This window comes from Emys orbicularis, chromosome 17 (assembly GCF_028017835.1).
Source record: "Emys orbicularis isolate rEmyOrb1 chromosome 17, rEmyOrb1.hap1, whole genome shotgun sequence".
In the NCBI taxonomy this organism is placed as follows: domain Eukaryota; kingdom Metazoa; phylum Chordata; order Testudines; family Emydidae; genus Emys; species Emys orbicularis.
The window spans coordinates 4,510,193-4,532,263 of record NC_088699.1 but is presented as its reverse complement, the minus strand read 5'-3'; the positions used below and the strand labels follow the sequence as shown (position 1 = coordinate 4,532,263).

General features: G+C 39.6%; 1 protein-coding gene across 2 annotated transcripts in view; it reads right to left on the bottom strand.

The window, feature by feature from the left end:
- Nucleotides 1-3,250: 3,250 nt before the first annotated feature.
- Nucleotides 3,251-22,071, bottom strand: part of AKAP10 (A-kinase anchoring protein 10) — a 35,225-nt gene continuing 16,404 nt past the window's right edge. For both annotated transcript variants that reach the window (XM_065418105.1, XM_065418106.1), the window contains 11 exons: nucleotides 19,649-19,747; nucleotides 18,541-18,625; nucleotides 17,984-18,107; nucleotides 16,504-16,640; nucleotides 15,121-15,265; nucleotides 14,060-14,236; nucleotides 11,238-11,347; nucleotides 9,150-9,232; nucleotides 8,624-8,676; nucleotides 5,895-5,990; nucleotides 3,251-4,731 (listed from right to left, as the gene is read on the bottom strand). In XM_065418105.1, coding sequence (XP_065274177.1) covers nucleotides 4,726-4,731; nucleotides 5,895-5,990; nucleotides 8,624-8,676; nucleotides 9,150-9,232; nucleotides 11,238-11,347; nucleotides 14,060-14,236; nucleotides 15,121-15,265; nucleotides 16,504-16,640; nucleotides 17,984-18,107; nucleotides 18,541-18,625; nucleotides 19,649-19,747 — 1,115 coding nt within the window. In that variant the 3' untranslated portion in view covers nucleotides 3,251-4,725. The remainder of the gene's footprint in view (nucleotides 4,732-5,894; nucleotides 5,991-8,623; nucleotides 8,677-9,149; nucleotides 9,233-11,237; nucleotides 11,348-14,059; nucleotides 14,237-15,120; nucleotides 15,266-16,503; nucleotides 16,641-17,983; nucleotides 18,108-18,540; nucleotides 18,626-19,648; nucleotides 19,748-22,071) is intronic.

Genomic DNA, 22,071 nt, shown 5'->3' with positions numbered 1-22,071 from the left:
CCATGCACCATCCAGACTGCTGCTGTCTCTGCATAGCTAACTTTGCAACTCTCTGCTTATATGATAGGATCTGAAGAAGCGTCCTCCTGGAGTGTCTCCCCACCCAGACACACTGGAGCAAAGTCCCTGGCTGATGCAGCATTCTTCAGTGCGGGCTACAAGTTCTGCGGCAGCTTCATTTATTTATTTTTTTAATTGAGGTTCTAAAAAGAATTAAATATAACAACGAACAATGCAAGCCGAGCCAGAGCCCTGCCATTATTTATTCTAATCTAAACATCCCATTAATTTCGTATCATGCCCACAGTACCAGTTTTCAATAGGCAGCAGATTTGTGCATACATAACAGTGGGGGAAGGGGAACCTAGGGCTTCCAGCAGCCCGGGAGGCAGTTTGAGATTGTGAGGTAAGTACCTTAACTGCTGCTGGTGCTAAAATGGACAGAGAAATAGCTGACAGCTAAACTAGCATTGTTCCATTTGAGAACCAGCACCCCGTTATAACAGGGAGGAGTTCACAGTTCTCAGACACTGCAGCACTTTACAATTACTCCACATTGATAAGCATTTCTGCGCAGCACAGGTGCTGAAGCACATTTCTACAGCAAGGAACAGACAGGGCTCTGGCATCTATAGTGCCCATTCCAGGGTTAAATTTAAAAACCTAGGAGCCACTTTACAGCAGAAAGGTGGTGCTTTCAAAGATGCCTCTCTACCCCAGGCATGCTTGCTATGAATGAATGCAGGCTCGTTAGGTAGAGGCCCACGCAACAGGAGAGAGAACAGAAGGGGAATAGAATGAGCTTTGCCATTAAACCCCATAGAGAAAAAGGGCCTCATTGTCACCCCTGAAATCCAGGTGCAGAGGGAGGCAACATTTCAGGAGTTTAGGACACGAGCCTGCGTTCTGCATTTTGTCTACTTTGGTTTTGCGTTATGCCACAAGAAGGCAGTAGCCGTCTCCCACATCAAACACGTGGTGGAGGAGTGCACAGTTAGAAGACTGGAGGGGGAAACTGCAACAACCTTGCTACTCTCCATGATGTAACAGTTTGATGGCTGAAAAAACCCACAAAAAACTAGATATTGACTTGTGATGCAAACAAAAGAAGAAGATTTTGGGGAGTATTAATCAGACTAAGAGGCTACAGAAGCCAGCACCCAGGAAGAAAAATTACTCAGTTTAATTTGTTTCATCATAGTTTAGAGGTGGCATTTTCTAAAATTGTGTAACAAAGACAAGGTCCAATATCATATTTTCTAGAGCATCTCCTCGTATCTTATCTTCATTACAGACCCTGATTAAATGAGCAGCCAAACTGATCTGTAGGGAGATTTAATGAACCTGCAGTTCATTGACATTCACCATAAAGAATGAAATGGGCTGGGTGCCGATAACTTTCCCTTCCAGCACAGCCCAACTGGAATACACCCACAGGAACAGAGGCTCATATTGCAACCTTAGAAGCCCGTGGGTAACAAAAGTTCTGAGTGCTTTATGGAGAGAAAAGAAAGGATTAATGTATGTAACACCCTGAACGAGGCAACACCCACTATTGCTTCCCCACTAGCTGAGAACATCCTAATTCTTGAACAGTACTTAATGTTTGCCAACTGCTGGAGCTAAGTAGCTTAGACAGGAATAGTCATATTACCTATAAGCATTAATTTGACAGACAGTCTAGACATAGCACTGGACTAAGGGTTAACAGCCCTCAGAGCTTTAGCTTTGCTCCTGAAGGCTGGTAGATAAGACTTGATGCCATTTCCATGTGTAGGTTGGGGCCTTTGCTTCCACGCTATTCTTCCTTGAAGTATTTAGCTGAACCTGGTGAGTTTACATTTCCTCTGAAGCCGGATAAATGGCTAATGTTGGTAGAGAGCAGTTTGGATTCAGTGATAAGCCTTGGCTTTCCCAGCAGGAAGAGATTAAATTCTGATGCAGCCAGACACAAAATACGGTGTTATTGTGTCTGTCTTCCAATGCCCCACCATGACTTTAAGGAAGCGTTTTCTCCTTCCCTGCCAACTTCCATGATCCTGCAGTGGAATCAGCATCCTGTGCTTGCGCCAAGCTGCTATGATTTAAGTGCAGAATCCCTCAGAAGCCGGGCTGGGAAGGAAAACTTGTTGAAACAAATAACTCCAATGATCAAAACACAAGGCTCCTCACTGCTAGTTTTCTACCATCTCAGAACTTAAGCAGAGTAACTGTATACTGATATACTCTAGTAGGCAGCATAGATAGCTGAGTTTTCAGTAACTTACTGCGGTGTCCCAAGTGAATATTCTTTGGCATGTTCCATTCACTTGCTGTAACAGTACATAGCTTCTGCAACCTCAGTGTAACTACAAATGTCACATGTCATCAGGGACTTCCACTGAAACGTGTCCGTAGGATGTAAGATACATCAAAGATGCTTTACCACTATAACGGTAAAGCTGTAACTGAGAATCTGTGAAGTCATACATATGCGAAATCACAACAGACATGGGCATAAGGTGATCACAGACTTGCAGACAAATCTCTTATCACAATAGCACAAAGGATCAATCGCCTGAGTTTTCCAAGTTGATGAATATGCATGTAGTACGGATTTGTCAGTGTTTGAGTGTAGCTGTCATGGTTCTACAGAAGCCTTCTTGCTTCAGTCAGAGGCACTGCATTACAGAAGGTAAGAGGAGAGAGAGACACTTCATAAGCCTGAATTGTTAGGAGCTGTGCTCAATTTTCATATTGTATCCAGGACATTGCAACGGTTGTTGGCTCCCCACCCTGTACCATTGCATGGATAGTGTGATGCTGAGTGCTATTCTGGGGCAGCCCCACGGGTGTCAGTTCTCCCAGAAAATCTCACTGTGCGCACACACGGTAACTGAGTTACAACTGAAGTCTTTCTACTCTTCCAAAAGCTTGTTTTCCAAACCAGTGATCCCCTCAGGAGCATCACAGGTACTTATTCTATGCTTTTCTAAATTGATACTTAATTTTCTTTGAAAAAAGACCAAGTTTATCATATTTAAAAACTTCATTTTGCTAAGCTTCTATGCATAATTTCCATCAGGAAAAATATTAAACTAGCCAATATATGGACATTTCCATTAAGGACACTATAAGTCTGGCCCACCATAACTAACCAGCCAAAGAGGTATTTCAGGATTCCTTTTGTTCATAAAAGCAAAGAGGAGACCCATGCATAAAAGATATGTAGGAAAAATCAAATGCCATCAAAACAGAAAATTGACACAATTTTTAATATTTATATATTTTAAATCAACACAATTAAATATAATATGTTTTAAGTACATGAATACTTGGGCATGAGAGAAATAAGAGGTGGTACATAGTACCAAAAACCTTATACACAGCCTTTTTGCTTCTTCTTAGACAATACACAGTGTGCCTCTATACAGTCAAATATTGCAACAGAATAATATTTGCTAGTCAATCAAGACTTTCTGAACATTGGAGATGATTGAGAATTTTTATAAAGTGATTTTTTGCACAATCTTGAGAAAACAAAGCAATCATAATAAAATAAACCCAAACCAGAAATGCTTCACAATAAAAATACAGCGATAATATAACGGAGTGACAACTTGAGTGCTTCAGATGCTCTGCAGAATCACCTCGCTGGTCTGGCGACCAAGAGAGAAGAAGTATAGTAGATGCTGTGGCTTTTTGTTTAAAACAAAGGCTACATAAGTTGCAAATGCTGAAAATAATGAAGGGGAAATAAAGGCAAAATGTCCTAAAACTGAATGATCTTTTTCCTTAAAAACAAACATCTGGGAATAGATATGGTCTTGGTTTGATGACAGCACATTATGGAGAATGGCAGCAACTCATAATGGCAGTTATTTTATACCTGCATGATGGAGAAGTAAGAAAATGGAGCAGAGTCCACTGGGCACAGTCCGCTCAGCAGAGTGGGCTGGACTCAGAGCCATGAATCAGAAATGAAGGGCTGCACAGGCGAGAGATTGGTTTGTAAGTCTTCTGCATACTAGAAGCAAGGAATGCGTGTATGCAAGTGTAACAGCTTGACTAAGGGCAGAAAGAGTTACATTGCCCAGTCTTCATTCCTGGCCATTTTATGCTTCTTTCAAAATGAATGCAGTTATGAAGGAAGTAAAATGTATTTATTTATCTTACAGTTGAATACTCATCTAGTTCAAGTAAGGAAAAATATAACGGGTATAGCTCTTTCGATCACTCACTGCCAATGTATTCCTCATCTCAGGCTGACCTCTCCAATGGTTAAGGTCAGGGAAGCTGCCTTGTGGCCTTTACAGTTGTGTGTTTAAAAATTACAAGTAGTAGTAGAACTAGAAACTACAACAAAGCCTTTCCCCCTCCCCAGTGTGGCCCATGTCCCATTCCAGACATTGTGATTAACAGTCCTTCCAAGATGGGGTAAAGTATTTGTGAAGCTGATCACAGTTTTCCAGTGACATGTTCATGAACCACTTCTTCATCTCTTTAAAACCTTCATTATTGTGAATGCCACGTGCAGTAGAAAAAAACCCCATTACTTTGTACTTTATGGAGGAGATATAGGATTGCTCCTTTTCCTCCTCCCTGATGGATGAGGGAGTATCAGCTGTCTGAAGTAACAGTGTTTTGTTTTCATTGGCTGTGTTAAAGAAGACTCCACCAAAAGGGAAAAAGTTCACTCATCTTCAAAAGCAGAAAACCAGATTTCTTGCTCTGGCATTTCTAAAATCATAGCTGGGAAAGGAAACACAGAATTAAAGTTCATTCTAGACAAGGTGGCTGAAAACTGTACAGATCAACTATCTAGTACAGGGACAGACAGTTGTGGTGTAGGCAAATGTTTGCACAAAGTTGGCTGGAAAGAGTTTTTGATGAGGAAGAAACTTCCAATTACTGCAACTGTACTTGCTTAATTTGAGTTCCAACTGTCTGCAGCCACTGATTTTTAAAGGCTCTTGTTTTTAAAATGTGAGTGTATTCCACGTGACCTTTTCATCTACTCAGAGGGGAATTAGATTAATTGTTTACAGACAAACTTAAGTAGAGGGACTTGTTGTATAAGTCACTCATATCACTGCCTCCACAAACTAGAGGTATAAACCTATGTTTTGAGTAGACATTTAACTCCTTGGTGATGATGGTACAGAGATGCAGGTAGATTTCATAGGTTACCCTTGGCCTTCAGAAATTTTGACTACCAATACCAAGAGATTAGTGAAGAGGAATACAGCAATCAACTATATTGTTTCATAATAAAACGGTTGCATTAGAGGTTGTTTCGTAACCTGGAATCCTGTGTGACTGCAGAAAACCAGAAATACTATTAAAAAAATTATTAAACACTTAAACATAATTCTAAATCAAAGCCAAATCTACCGGGCTTCCCTATTTCTTCATACCATAAATGTAGCACAGTGATAAAGTTGGAGTGACCAATAAGCAACAGCTTTCAAGCTTTTAAATGTTTTATTGGTACATTAGGCAAGTATTTTAGCACTCAATTTGTAATAGCAAGTGGGAACTTAACTAAGGCATTCCAGTATTGATCACCCATCATAACAAGACAATCTCTTTAATTAAGATTGTTTACAAAGATCCCAAAGGAACAACAATGAACACGAGAGGACTTGTACAATTGTGCAACTATGGACAGATGCTTTCTATCAAAGGTATCTATAAAGCACCTATTATCTTGGTGTCTCAGCCATGAAACTCTTCCACAAGCAAGCCAGTCATATAGTCTGAAAAGCTGATTTCATGTTAATGAGAACTCTCAAGAAATCTTGCACAGCGTAACACACTCTAGTTATCAAACTCACTAGGAAAAGTGTGCTAAAGTGCCATTCTTCCCAAGTCAGACTGGAAAAGAATAAGATGGTTGAGGCTCCTGTATTTACCTTGGTAACTTTTTCCAAAGGCTGGTCATTTTGTGCCTGCTGCATAACATCATTGACTATCATCTTTGCTATCCTCCAAGCCATCTCTTCTTGGGCCTAAAACAAAGGAAACTGGTTTCTGAGTGTAAATCGTTTGAAATTGTTAATTCTTAGAGTCACAGGTCCAGAAGTGCTTTTACTACAGTCACATTTTAAACCTTGTAAAATAGGAGTATTTCTAAACAGGGCTAATCTACCCATCTCAGTGATAGGCAGAGTCTTAGATTTACTTTATGGGGAGCTGATCAGTCCTGAAGAGGGGAATCTAGTCTTCAACCTAGATGCAGTGGTCACTTTACAGCATCACTATAGAACAATTATCACCACCTGTGCAAAAATGGATGTTACTATCTGTAGCTGGAGGCTCTTTGAGACATGTGGTTCCTATCTGTATTCCACACCTGTGTACGCACGTGCCCCATGTGACTGAGTCTGGATTTTTTTTTAAATGTTTTTTTTTTTTTTTACAAGCAGTGTCCATTGGCCTGCACGTGCGCCGGGCTCCTTGTGCTCTGAACCAATAGCATAAAGGGTGGTGTGGGCCGGCACATCTCCAGTTCCTATTCTCACAGTCCAAACAATCGGCAGCAGAGGGGATGGAAAGTGGGTAGTGGAATACAGATTGGAACCACACATCTTGAAGAACCTCCAGTTACAGGTAAGTAACCTCTATTTCCTCCTCAAGTGATGGACCCTATGCATATTCCACACATGCAAGATTAACAAGCAGTAGTCAGACAGGAGATGGGAGTGAGGACACAGTAGAGATAGCTGCCTGTAATACTGCAGTCCCCACAGATGTATCCATAGTGGAAGACTCAACCAGAGCATAATGTCTTGTGAAGGTATGCAGAGATATCCAAGTAGCTGCCCTACATATCTCTATCAGGGTATGTCTCTCAGAGCTGCTGCAGAGGCTGCTTGCCCTCTGGGGCAAGGAGCCCTCACCTCCTCCACAGGGGGAATGTGAGCTAGTTGGTAAAGGGTAATACAACCAGAGATCCATTTTGAAAGTCTCTGCACCAATATAGTTTGACCCCTTGATCTCTCTGCTATGGAAACAAACAGTTAGGTCTAATGTCCATTGTTTTTTGTAGACAAAAGGCCAAACCCCCTTAGATGGCTAGAGAATGCAGCCACCTTTCTTCATCCAAGGCATGTGATTTAGGAAAAAATACTAGTAAGTTGATTACCTGACTCATATGAAAATTGGAAACTACTTTAGGTATGACCCTGGGGTGGGGCTGTAACAAGACCTCTTCTTTATAGAAGGTAGCATATGGTGGGTCTTCCGTGAGTGCCTCCAGCTCATAGACTCTTTTGGCTGATGTTTTAGCTGTCAGAAAGGCCACCTTCATAGGCAGATGGGCCATAGAGCATGCAGCTACAGGCTCAACAGGAAGTTTAGTGAGACGACAGAATAAACGGGAGGTTTAGTGAGACGACAGAATAAAATTAATTAATAAATTAATTAATTAATAAAACCCACTGTGGTGTGAACTTCACCAGCAGTGGAAAGGATCTGAGAAGTCCCTTCAGAAATCTAGTTGTGACAGGATGAGTGAAGATTATACAGTTATCCACCGGAAGATGGAAAGCACTGATTGATACTAAATGCACTCAAAGAGAACTGAGCACGAGACCAAAGACTTAAGGGTAAGTAGATATTCAAGGATAGCAGGGATCTCGGCTGATTCTGGGGACAAGTGGTTTTGCTGAGCCCAAAAGGAGAAATGCTTCCATTTTGTTGAGTAATAGCTCCTTGTAGAGTCCTTTTTGCTGTAGTTAAGGATGGACCCTTCTGGAACATGAGCACTTTACTTCCAATGCCCATCCAAATACCAGACTCTGAGTTGCAAACGCTGCACTTGGCAGAGATGTGAGCCTCACACAGGCAATAGAGAGAGCACTGATGTTCACTGCTCACAAAAAAGGAGCAAGAGCAGAACAGTTTTTGAGCACCGGGACCCTGAGCATAATCCCAGATTTCCTGAGGGGAAATTTTCCCACGGTGGGAGGCAGGGGAAAAACATTATATAACTGTACTATGCTAGACTACACTATAAATATTAAACACTGCTAAAAACTAACTACATGCAATATATTTACAGCAATGACATAGTAGAAAGGAGCTGAGGCCACTGAAGATTCTGACTCAGACCACATAGCAGTCAGAAAGAACTGGAGAGGCACTGGCCTGCACCATCCTTTATGCCCTCAATGTGGAACATGAAAAGGGCTACGGCTTATGTGCGGGCCAACAGACACCGCTTGTAAAAAAAAATTCCAGACTCAGGTGAGTGGTGCACACAGAATATACCTGGGGACCATCACCTGAAAAATGAATGAATGCTGCTTGGTTAACTGGAAATCCCAACCCCTTTCTTTTGCAGTTTGTTTCCCTCAGAGACAATAGAAAATCCCTGACCACAAACCTGTAGTTACCAATTACATTAGTTAAGCCAACCAGCTGGCAATGCCAAAAATCCAACTGTTCTCTCAACTGCACGGAGGTCATTTATGTTTTCTGAACATTTTGGCACAGGACAGTTAACGAGCTAGACTGCTGGAGGAATGTCAGACAAAGAAAGTGGTCAGGACTGAGAACCTGAGAATATTCTTCATCTGTAACTGGAATGGTAAATCCAGATTTTTACACTCCAAAAATGTTGCTTGAAAAGAGGGCATACCTCGTCTGTGTTTCCTTGCACCCATTTCTTCATAGCTTGTGAAAACATGGACCCTTATTGTTGAGAAAAAAAGGAAAAAGCATTCAAGGCAAATATTAGTAAACTCAGCCAAGTAGTCTCATCGCCCTATCCAGGCCAGGGACTGGGAGACTCTGCTGCTAATGCTGGGGAGAGCTGAGCCAGTGAAGCCCTTTTAAGTTCAAATGCATAAGAGGTTTTATCAGCTCAGCTCTTAGCTGCTTCCCACCCCCTGCCATGCTCTGTCGATAGTTCAAATCCCAGAAATTGCCCACAACACTCCTCCTGTTGCTGAGTCCCACTGGAGCAGGAAAGCAGGGTCTGGCTGGGGAATGAGCATGGGCTGAATGTACAGGACGGTCCCACAAGCACCTCCCTCTGCTTGACAAAAATATATGGAATGGCTCTGGAGACAGCAGAATCCTGCTCATCTTGGCTGTTGCAGGCAAGGAAGAGGGCAGCTGCTACTAAACATTTACAGACACAAAGAAGGAAGGAGAAAGCAAACCTTTTGATTTCTTTACATCAGGTTCTGGTTCAGACTCTCTGATAAACTGTCCCAGGTCACTGACTCTTCCAAATGTCATCTTCCTGCAGCAAGAGGCAGTAGACAAAGCTATGCACGTTAACCGGGGTGCAATGTGAAAAACTGTCCAGTAGAAGCAGAGCAAAGGCTCTCTACAATGGCTGAGAAGTGCTTGGGCCCAAAAGTCAGGGCTAGCATTTTACCATCTTTCATCTAAATCCCAAGTTTATTTTACGGAATGCATTTCTAGAAACTCAATAGAGGTACAAACCTCAAAATGATTAGATTGTACCACATTAAAGTCTGTGTCAGTAAGTGCCCCAATTACTGCCATCAAAATGAATTATTAGGGAACAACTGATTTAAGTTAAAGGTGACCTGAAAATGAAAGAAAGGGGGCTTGTGCTTTTTATGATTAAGTTGCCCCATGCCCCAAAAGTATTTACTCCTTTACATTAGAAATTTAGATCCTGTCTAGCCTGTAAGACACTGACAACACAAAAAGGAACCAGGACAGTGAAAGTTAAGCAGTTGAGATTGGAAGGGATTTTTAGTCAGATGTTTTAAACTTTCTCCTGACACCTACATAATTTCCATGGCCAGTTAACATTTTGGAAAAAAGAAACCTTTGTAAAATATTTGACATTTCTGTCCCTTCAGTTAACACAAGATCTAATGACATGAATTCCCTGAGATCTCCTACAACCAGATAGTCCTCTGGCAACACCAGGAATGACCAGAGTTGACATTCCTGATATTTCTAAGTGGGGCGGGGAGAAAGAGAAAGAGACACAGAAGGAGCAGAAAAAAACTAAGTTTCCAGGACACCTTCTTTCATGACCTCCTTATACATCATAAAGTAGCAAAAAAGGGGCAAGTCCAATTTAAAAAGTGCTATCATTTTTTGTTATATCTGCAAAGAGCAACTTCCTTACACTTGACCCCTTATTTTAAGGAATCCACATTTTCTTATTATATAAGCCATGGAAAAAGCATCTGTTTGAGAGATATGGAAAAAAAGGCAGAAAAACAAAAGCTTCCAGTACTCTGATGACTATCACAATAGGAAATGACTTAAGAGGCAGAAGAAAAGCACAATCCATTGGGTTTATGGACAGCAACAGTTTCTTCTCTATTTGGTGAGAGGGAGGAAGACAATCAAGGGTGCACACTGGACTATTGAGATTTTCTGGGCTTGCTTCCTTCTAATCCAACACCTGTCAGTGAGCGGTCAGGAAATACTAAATTTATTTCTGGAAATGGAGCAGGGGAAACATCTTGGAACCAACACAGAGCAGTTTAAAATAATTTTTAAAGTAAGGGCTTTTATTATTAGTGTTCAAACTATCAACTGGTGGATTTTTTTTGGTCAGAGAGGCACAAACATGAAGACATGTCTATGTGCATCATACTATTTAAATAACCATTACTTTCAAGTAATAAAATAGAAAAAACACACAGAGTGAAACTATCCTGTAAGATATCAAGACTGAACCTGCCCTTGGGGGAGAGGCAGGGGAAGGTGGAATGATTCCATCAGCTTTGGAAGCTGGAGAGATTCAATATTCTAACCTGCTGAAGGTGTTGAGAGGCTCCTCACAGAATTACTATTTGATGAGATTTACTTGAAAGGAAAAACTCGGGGCCTCTAATTCAGGAGTCTCAAGCCCAGCGTCTATGCCAGTACTGGCATTTCAGGCCTTGGGGCTGACACTCATATATTCCCCTCCCCCTGAACTGGGTCATGGTTGACCACTATTGTTCAACTCCCAATTCAGTAGTGCTCCCATGGCTGAGAGACTAGGAGTCTGAAGCAGACCGAATTCCACTGTGAATCACAGCTTGCTTAATTCAAAAGGGAGGCAGGCAGACACTGGCTGATACAGTTAACTGAAGAGGTAGAATACTTTTCAGCTAACTAATGCACTACAACTATAATCATCTACTGGAACGAAACAAGAGTGCTACAGCTTGCAACTATCTGCACTGTTAATACAAAGAGACACAACAAGAATGAAACAAAGGTGAAGCACAGACATGAAAGAATGATAGACACTGAATAAACCTTACCCTGCATAAGTTCGTTGATATAGAGATTCTGGATCCAGACTTGCAGCATCTACAATTATTGCTTCATCAAAATTTTTCAGGATTTTAACATTAGCCTTTTTGACACTGGACTACAACAGAAATTCTAAATATTAGTGCCAAATGCAGAGAATAGCCACTTAGCACACCAGGTCAAGTGATATTTTAGTTTTCTTGCACACTATAAAATAGTTCAAAGTTTCTAAGTAGGCCCAAAAATATTCTACAGCCTCCACCCCACAAAATATGAATTTCAGAATAAGTGACATTGTTTTTAGACAGTGATAAAGTAGTTACATGAACAGAGCATAAAAAAAGCAAACATATAATACACAAGTCAGAATATGTCTATTTAAAGAGTGGTTGACTGAGTGGATTTGTGTGGACATGCATATATTTGTTTCTGAATTTAAAATGGAGCTCTCTCAAAAGCTGCAGCTATTAAAAAATCCCCCTAATTCCAGCCATCTACTTGGTACATGTGTGGTTAATCCTCAATGGAAATATATGGTTCCTATGAAATGTAGTATGTTTTCCCATACACAGAACAAATCATGCATTTCCTAGGCTAGTTGCTTATTTCATCTTAAGGAAAACAAAGAAACATGTGAGTGAGAGTGAGTGAACATATACAATAACTCACTAACATGCTGTATTTAAATGGAAACATTAATGGCAGCTGCCTCATAGCAGGCTAGTGAGGCATGTAGGGAGACCCTGTTATATTTAAAGTGGAAGCACACAAAAAAGAATACTCTCTCCTTTCAGTTGCATAACTATAGACACCATTAAACGCAGTGTTCTATTTTTTAACATATTCTGCCATTTATATTGCAAAATTCCTAGCAGTTTGTTCTACTTAGTCCATTCAGCGGCACAGCTTTCCCAGACCTGGCAGGCTACGCTGGTGACTTAATGCCCCAACCCCCTTATTTATCAGACAGGGTGTTCAAACCATGTCAATATCTGCTTGCAGTTGATGTCATTACTATTACTTTCGTTAGGCTGACAGGAAATGTGCTGTTGCAGGATTTCTGGAACTGTTCCGCCCTAAAGCCAAGCTCAATATCTGAAGTGAATTAAGTCTCTGGTAACTTGGAGCCCACTGCTATATACTGCCCCTGTTCCATATCTGAATGTAATGTGAACAAAACTAAAATTTCATTTTCACTTGTGATAGACAATTCCAGGTTAAAAATGTGTTTGCCATTAGCCAAGAGAAAAGTTCCCAGATGTGCTTTGCTCTGTTGGCCACTTCTCAGGCTGGACCCACTTATAAATGCAACACACAGGGCACAATCTTGAGAAAGCTGCATTCTAAGAGGGGAGAAATGGGTGAGGAACCAGAGAAGCCATTAATGAAGCACAGAAAAACCTGGAGTTGAGATAAAACAAGACTGTACTTTCACCAAGTCACTAAACAAAAGTAAATGTAATCTAATCTCTCATTTTTCAATGAAGTTAGAAAGCAATTGAGCGTCAACGGAAGCCAGTTGCAGTCTCACTTCCATATAGTTTACAGAAGAAGAGTCAAACTAGTTTTATTTAGTGTTTCATTAAAAAGCTCTCTGCCTTCCTCAGCAACAGATCTTTTAAGTCTTTATTCACAATGTAGGCATCTTCAACTGCACCATATACAAACAGGAGCACAAACTCAGATATCACCACCATGTAGCTCAGCTAATTACAAGAGAGTTAGGCACAAGAGTTCTTTTCTGGGAGTCAAGAGAGACTCTCAATTTCTAACCAGTTAAACTGACTGGACATCTGGCTAGCTTGATGAATAAAGCACAACAGAATCTGCTGGATCTGTTCTGCTTTCATAGAAACCTAAATGCTAGATATTAACTGCTACTTCTCTCTACACCAATAGCTATCTCTATTTTATCCTGAAAAAGAAATGTTCTGCTCCTAGGTTAAATGTCTGACTGTCATTTACAAGAACTCAATTGTTGTAAAGTACCATGCTATTGTAAATTAAACCTAAGATCCATAACTTGCATTGTTTATACTTTAACCATACAGCAATTTATTCACAGTTGTCAACACTAAAAAAAATAAAATAAAAAAATCAGCATTTTCCTGCAGATAAAACATAATATCATAGATACTGTTGTTTTTTTTAAGGGAAGACCTACAGTATTTCAGATTCCACTGTGTAGTACTGCAGTCACTTCTAATGACAACCATTGTCTAATAATGCAAATTTTAATAGGAAGTCTTCATTGCACATTAATAGTTTAATTTCTTCAATAATTATTTTTAAACAAACCAAAGATGATGTACACCTCTACCCCGATATAATGCTGTCCTCGGGAGCCAAAAAATCTTACCACATTATAGGTGAAACCACGTTATATTGAACTTGCTTTGATCTGCCGGAGTACGCAGCCGCCCCCCCCAACCCCCCCCCCCCCCCCCCGGAGCACTGCTTTACCACGTTATATCCGAATTCGTGTTATATCGGGGTAGAGGTGTACTTTCTGTATGTCTCACAGCAGTATTTGAATAGTATTATAGTAAGAGGTGCAACTTTGGTTAGGAATAGAAGCTATATTAAATATTGCGTTGTATTTTTCTGTATCAATTACTTTTGATTGATTTAAGACAGACAATGAGGTGGAATAAAGATTTCCTACTATAATATAGAATTTAAAAGGAAAGCTAAATGTGAGACTTAAATTACATGAAAATGTACCCTTAACCAAAGCTTCTTTACATTTAATTCTTCACATGTTTGGTGATGTCACTGTGGAATGACCACAGCTGCTATTAGGATGGAAGTAAAACAGATTTTTTTTTACCTGGGAGGCAGAGCCATCAGAACCAGTTGTATGAGGCTCATTGTCAGGAGAGCTACTGGGGCCTTGAACAGTCAGTGCAATATTCCCCCCTGCAAATTCATCTCCTCGTACTGAATGGATGAGATCATTCAAGTATTTGTAATAAAGGTTGCTGGACAAAAAGCCAGGTAAAAAAACCTAGGAAACAGAGGAATTGGTTTCGTTGATAAAAAGGCAGAGGATACAATCAGAATGAATGACTATTACAGTGGCACACACAGGACAGGAGAAGGGGTATCTGACCATACATGGGAGCTAAGGGCTCATCTACCCTTGGAGCTATTCCTGAACAAGAATGTCCATACATGGAGTTATTCAGGAACAGGTATTGTGCTTTAAATTCACACCCTACCTTAACCTAAATTAATTTTCTAGTGTAGACATGCCCTATGTATTAATATTTAAACTCTCATTTCAGTCTCTGAAGGGTTTAAGCATTTGCCTTGTGCTTTTTGCTCCTAATCTGTCTCTCCCTATCCTTGTAGTCTGAAAATGTCCACTACATTGTTCAAGAGTTTTTACCAGTTACAGAACCCAACCACTATCTTCTTGACTCAGATACTTCAGTTAGTGGCATATTGTTATATGGCAGTTACAGCACCCTCAAGAGAATTGCAAAGCAAGTCCTAATGATCAGCTATCAGTATTTTTAACGAGTCTTTTTCTGCAAGGATGTGGGCTGAACAGAGAGGTAATGAGGGAGGAAGTGTGTTTCGGAAGGAAACAAAAAATCAGCTGAGGTTAGCAGATGACCTCAGAAGAAAGTTTGAGAGATATTAGACTGCGGAATAGCCTCCACTTCACAAAGAAAATTAACAGAAATGTCTTTGCTTGGAAGATTTAAAAACAGACTGGACAAAGAACACTGGAAAATATATCAGAGAACAATTCTACATTACCTAGGCAGCAAGAGGGTGAAAGACTAAGAACTGATAGAATTTCCCCCCCATCTCTAATTTTATTATTGATCATCTTTTCTCTCTACTAGTTTCCAAGAATGTTTTCAAAAAGCTCTCTCTCACCTTCTCCATGGTGGTCCAGGCCTGCCGTAATGGAGTAGTAAAACAGTTAGGGAGTGGACCTCCTTCCCTGCAGATATTGGATTCAATTTCTAATCGCACAAAGTCATCAAACCCAAGAGGATGTGTGGCTTGAAGGGAGAAGTACCTGCAGCACAGGACAGTGGAAGAAAACTATACATAAGACAAGTTTCAAAATGTTCACAGGTGGGCAAAATAACTTTATCACTAGGTGGCCACTAGCCTCAAAATGAATGTACAACTGATATCCAAAGGTTAGGAAAAAATCCCTGAACTGAGGAAATAAACATTTTTTATAAATATCTCCTCAAATGAGAGAAGAGTAAATGGAATAAAGTACATTATGTGACTGATTATGGGCAGTGTTGCATACACAATACTATGTTGTAAAGCAAGGAGGCGGCAAGCACTAAGAACCCAAAGCAGGTTCTGCACTATTAAACAACTGATTTTAGGGAATTGTGGTGAGCTGGTTAGTTTGAAATAGGTCAGGGACTGTTCCCAGCTCCTAACACAGCAATAAATGAATTCAACACAGCTTGTGGCCCTGGGTACTCAAACTTCAGCTTTAGAACAAGCTTTCTGAGAAGCAGTTTAGGAAATCATTATTGTTTTAACATGATTAAAGGCCACCTGCAAGGGTTGGGGTGGCAGTTACATTATTGGTGCCCTTTCTTGTTTCTTTATGAGAGCTAAAGGGAAGTCAAAGGTTGTTTTTTTTCCCCCCCTCAAAAAAGTGGTAATTTAAAAAAAAGAATAACTTCTAAATATCAAAAACATCAAGTGTTTTCTTACCTGTTTTTCCTGGAGGACTCCTAGGAAGACTAGAGAACTAAAGTGGGAAGCTTTCTCAGCCTTCTGTTGAAGGCATAAGGGTGTCTGAATATTGAAGAGTGAGCTTTGCTCTCAATTGTACATCAGAAGCTTGAATTAAAACCTATTTAACTCAAAATCCAGAGTTGTACACAGTGACAAACAAATCCTTCCCCTCCCAACTGCCCAGGTCTTGTGATGACATAAGGCCATTAGTTCTCCAGCCACCCATAGAGTCCTCTAGCATAAATAGGCTAGACAAGATTCAATATTTCTCATGTAAGAGCATGCAAGATGACTTTCAAAGCTTTTAGATTTCTTTGTACATAAGGAATTTTAAAAAGTCAATTTTCCACACATTTACATTGGAGGTCACCTTTAATAAACATGCTCTTCAGCATATGCCCTTCGGTCCCATACACCAAGCACACAGAAAGCCAAGAATGAAAGATGTTTACTGAACAAGAGAATATCCCTGTGTGCAATGCCACATATGCAAGTACTAGATTTTTCAAACTGGAGCTGTGAAGGCAAATTGTTAGAATAACTCACCTATCATATAAAATCATGGCATCATTCTGTGCCTCCTGCCCATCATACTGGCCCTTTTTGGCAGCAAGCTGAGACTGGAAGTTATCTGCTGCCAACCAGAACTGTAATATATTAACTGCATCTTCCTTTTCCATGTACTGTGAGGGAAATTAAGAAATATGAAATATATTCTTTAAAAGAAGAGAAAACAGCTTTTAGCTAAGAAGTGGAAGGCGAACATAGGCAGACCTGGTCCCTTTTCAGATTCAGGTTTTTTGGAGAGGCAAAAAAAAGTGGTATCACATATTAATACACAAGAGTTATCTGGTCAGATACCATATAGGTCTTCTGGATGCTCAGATGTATTATTACGCAAAGCAGGGATTAACAGTCTGTCTTCACTCACAAATACAATAAAAAAATCACTAACAATAAAGGCCAATATTTCAGTCTCAGATGATGCTTGGGTAATTACACGTACCTGTACTGTATGAAAACACATAGGAACACAGAAAAATCATTTTCACATTGTGTGGACTTTATCTTAATGCAACACTATACATGGTGTGGGTGTTTGAGCTTCTTAATCTGTTGTTTCAAGACATATGGGCCAATGTAGTTTGCAACACTGCTAGGCCATTAAAACAGTTTTGCCCCGCTGACAAGCCCAATTCCCCAAACCTAGAGAGCACTGCTACTGTGAAGATGTTTCAGATTCAAAACATTCACCATGTTCTGGTCTGAAGTCATGCTGGTGAAGCCAATGGAGTTACTCTGGATTTATACCAGCATGACCCAAGTCAGAATCTTGCCCAGTACTTCTTGTCAATGCTTCTTTTGGAAAGATTATAAAATAGCTAAAAGCCAAGGCAAGATTAAACAATTCTACCTGCTAGCAACTTACTCTGCAAGAGATTAAGTTGTTGTGCCCATCACTTTGCTACAAAAATTTCTGGTACTTCAGTAGGGCTTTTCAAGATTCTCAAAAAGCGTTACAGATATTAAACCTCCTAGCAGCCCTGTAGGGGTAGGTAAATGAACTGTTACAATCACAGAATCATAGGACTGGAAGGAACCTCGAGAGGTCATCTAGTCCAATCCCATGCACTCATGGCAGGACTGAGTATTATCTAGACCATTCCTGACAGGTGTTTGTCTAACCTGCTCTTAAAAATCTCCAATGATGGAGATTCCACAACCTCCCTAGGCAATTTATTCCAGTGCTTAACAATATCTTGCTACAGAGCAAAAAGAGTGCTATTAAGAAACAGGAAACAGGAGAAGAGATGTGTGAAAGCTCAGCCTAAAATACAACACAGAAATTAGAACATTTGCCGTCATTCTACGCAGAGACAGGAAAAAATAGTTTAATGCATTTTTCCCTAGCACTATATATATCTGATATTTTCAAATTATATAAAGGGCTCCTAAAATAAAGCTTTTATGGCATACATGGTTTTATTACACTACACTAAGGGGGTGCAGTGGTGGAGAAACTTACTTCAGAAAAATAGAACAGTGCTGATTCACAGAAGAGTATATCAGCCAGGTAAACAGTCCCACTGGTCAGCACCTCAATCTGGTATTTACAGAAATGGTGACTTCTCAAAAATTCACTAAAGTGCCTGCACATGGACAAAGCAATATTAAATATTATTAGCTATCAAGTGCCAACAGCAAAAATGGTATTTTACAAATAAAACCTAGTCCCTACCCCAAGATTCTTAAAAATCTAGTCAAATAAAGGCAAAATAGATAAGAAACAATAGTGTGTGGTACGTTCGTATGAACTGGAAGTGGTGTAATTATCTAGCAGTAGCATTTATAAATGACTTCAGGGAAGCAATCATGATCACAGATTTGGAGTAGAAGGGGTTTGGAGCATGAAGACAGACGGTTCCAAGTATAATGGGTGGCACAGAGTGCTTAGCACAGTTACTATTCACTTATCAACTGTATAAATATGTTTATTCTTAGATCTATGAAACTGTTTTTGAAAAAGAGCGTAAGAAAAAAGAACACACAACATGATAAAGCCAAACCATGGAATCAACTTACTCTTGTTCCATTGCATTAAACACTATTGACTGTGCAGTAACGAAACAGTTAGGATCCACCTGTCCATCCTCCCCACAAATCTTTGCTGTAAAAGAGACCAGACCAACTTTAATGGGGAGTTGGGTTTATTTAGCTAAAAGAAATCACTGGTGATAAGTCTAATGAAAAAAAATCAACAGTTCAAGACAACTGGGATTAACCAGTTCTGACTGTTCAAAGAACTTTTTTAAAAGTTTGTTACTTCAAATGTCTATAAAATGAGAAGGATATTCTCATGGTTACAATACTGAACTGGGACTCAGGAGACCTGGGTTCTATTCCTGACTCTCCCAAACATTCCTGTATTAACTTAAGCAAGGTCATTTCTCCTCTATGCTTCAGTTTCCCATCTGCATAATGTGGATTATAAAACTTCCATACTAGAGAGGAGTTTTGAGAAGGTAAATCCCTTAATGCAGTGGCTCTCAACCTTTCCAGACTACTATTCCCTTTTCAGGAGTCCGATTTGTCTTGCGTACCCCCAAGTTTCACCCCACTTATAAACTACTTGTTTACAAAATCAGCACCACAGCACACAATACAAAAATACAAAAGTGTCACAGCACACTATTACTGAAAAATTGCTTACTTTCTTATTTTTACCATATATTATAAAATAAATCGATTGGAATATAAATATTGTACTTACATTTCTGTGTATAGTCTATAGAGCAGTATAAACAAGTCATTGTCTGTATGAAATTTTAGTTTTTACTGACTTTGCTAGGCTTTTTATGTAGCCTGTTGTAAAACTAGGCAAATATCTAGATGAGTTGATGTACCCCCGGGAAGACATCTGCATACCCCCAAGGGTACACATACCCCTGGTTGAGAACCACTGCCTTAACATATGTGAGGTGCTCAGATGCTACAGAAATAAGCACCATAGAAAAATCTAATAAATACTTGGAGATTTCTGAAGTAATTAGGTGTATATTTTACAATCTATTTACTGCTGATGTTATAAACTCATAAAAAGTGAAAACACAATTCTGTTGCATACCAATGCTATTGCTTTTGGGAGATGCAATGGGTCTAGTCAATTGTATCAAATACAGCATGTTCTTACCCACTATGTCATTCCTCATTGCCTCTGTAATAGGTATTGGTTTAGCAGCATCTGGAGAAATATATTTGGTAAAAGTATTAACTGCATCCCGTTCTATACCTAAAAGAAGAAAACACATGTTGAACTTTAGATCCATTGATGTATATCTATAAAATGAGTAAATGAATGCATTTTCACTTAGGAACAGGAAGCATCTACTCAGAAATGGCTCTTCTCTCCTCCAACCTTTTAACTTCCTATTCTACTCTCCGGACAGCAATTCCTATCATGACAGCCTTGTCTCTAGGCAGGTTATAGCACACCCCAGGCTAATGAAAGAACACCATGCACCAGCCAATAGGACTGAATAAGAGGGGTGCAGCTCTCCAATCCCTCACGTCCACCATATGGGCTGAATATATTATCTCCCAAGCCCCCCCAAACCTCAGTAAAGCAAGAATCCTAAGAAAGCTCCCAAACTCTGGCCCTCTTTATAGTTGTGCAGAAAGCTGCCACCTTAGAGTGGAATTCTGGTATTTTTTAAACTGAGGTATCGGAAGTACTACAAGGTCCCATGCACCTATTTTCTGTCATTCATCCATGTTGTTGTCCTAATGCCTACTGACAGACACCATCCTTAAATACAGAAAATATGTTATAAGTACAACCCCCTGAAAGAATTAGTCAATGAAAAAATAAGTTGCACTACCAGGCTGTGCAACATCAGACACCTATCTTTAGCTTGGCATTACTAATACACGAACTGCATTTGCTTTTAGCCTCAAACACAAAGCTTGCTTAAAGGGTTGTTTCTCTTACCTCCGCTTTCAAGTAATCAAGTCCATAAATGTAATAGATGGAAACCAGAAACTATTTGAACAACACACAACCTAAATGTCACTTCTTAGTATAAAATTCCATTTAATTATATTATATTTCATTAAGACACACTGTTGGAAAACTAATTTGTTTATGACAAACCCTTAATGGGTAATACAACTGAATTTCCAGAAGTAAAGTGAAAGTGTAAGTTCAGCTTCTTCAGATCAAATGAGTTCGGTAAACATACAAAACTTAATTTATGCTCTTTTCACAAGCTTGTCTTTGGTAACTGGAAATTGTTAATACAGATGAATAAGGAAAGAAAGATCATTTTACGATTACTATTCTGAGTCAGATACTATGCAGAGGGTTTACATTACAACTAGAAACGGTTCCTCTCCTCTTATACGCAAGAACATCCAATCAGCAACAACAGAATTAAACATCTTTTTGTTCCAATTTAAATAAAAATAAAAATTGCCATTAGCTAATTTTAATTTCCATTTAGCAAAAATGTCAAGAACCCCCCAAAATTTGAATGAACTCTGCAGCAAACTCAGTGACAATGTCTAGTATTTCAGACATCTATGCCCCAAATCCTTTAGATTCCTTTAAAAAAAAAAAAAAGAAAAGAATCCCAGTTCCTGCAAACACCCCCCCACCTTTTTTTTTTTAAATCGTAATAGCAACTAGAGGCCCCAAATAGAATTGGAGTTTCATTGTGCTAGATGCTGTACGAGAGAAATGGTCGCAGTCCCAAAGAGCTTACAATCTAAATACACACGACAGACAAAGGTCAGAGGAAAGGGATGCAACACTCAAGCAGACAATGTGTTGTGAAAGGGATGTTTCATTTTTTGTTTTTGTTTAGACATACACACATAACTGGGCAGGTGCAGGGTGAAGAGAAATGCAGAAGGGGATTACAGGCATGCCACTTACTAACCTACTACCATAAATGATCAAATTACTTTCTGTGCTCCTGCTCACGGTAATAAGTACTACTCCCAGCAGTAAGTGTGTGAAGGATTGAGCCCCAAATTAGAACAAATCAATTATGAGAAGCTTGATCAAATAAATCCAAGACAAACATTTTCCGTACACATTCTTGAGAGGATTTGTAATTATCTATGTTATTTTACAAGTTACAATCTATACAGCTTCCAGACTGAGGCAACTATCACCCCCACTTCCCTGTTGTCATTCAAGTTTTGCTACAATTTTTTTAAATAGAAAAGCCATTACAGAGATTGCCTTGATTTCACAAGATTACTCATGTAGGTACAGTTACAATGCCAGAGTATGTAATGGTTTTGAAATCTGTTTGACAGCATAATATTTAACACATCTTTCAAAAGAGACTTATTCCAATGATACAAAGGGGTTCAGCCTAAACATTGGCCTACACCGTATCTTGACAGTTCCTGCTTTCAGAATTCAATTCTTCCTTTTTTTAAACCCATGCTGCTACTGAGAATTTTTTTTATATTATTATATATGGGGGGAGGGGGGTATCATTCTCAGCAGCAGTATGAGTCTGATTTTTATTTATCTTAAATAAAGTTACATGGGATAAATCTAAGGTTAGAGCTCCATCATGGCTCTGTGGTCTAAGCAGGTCT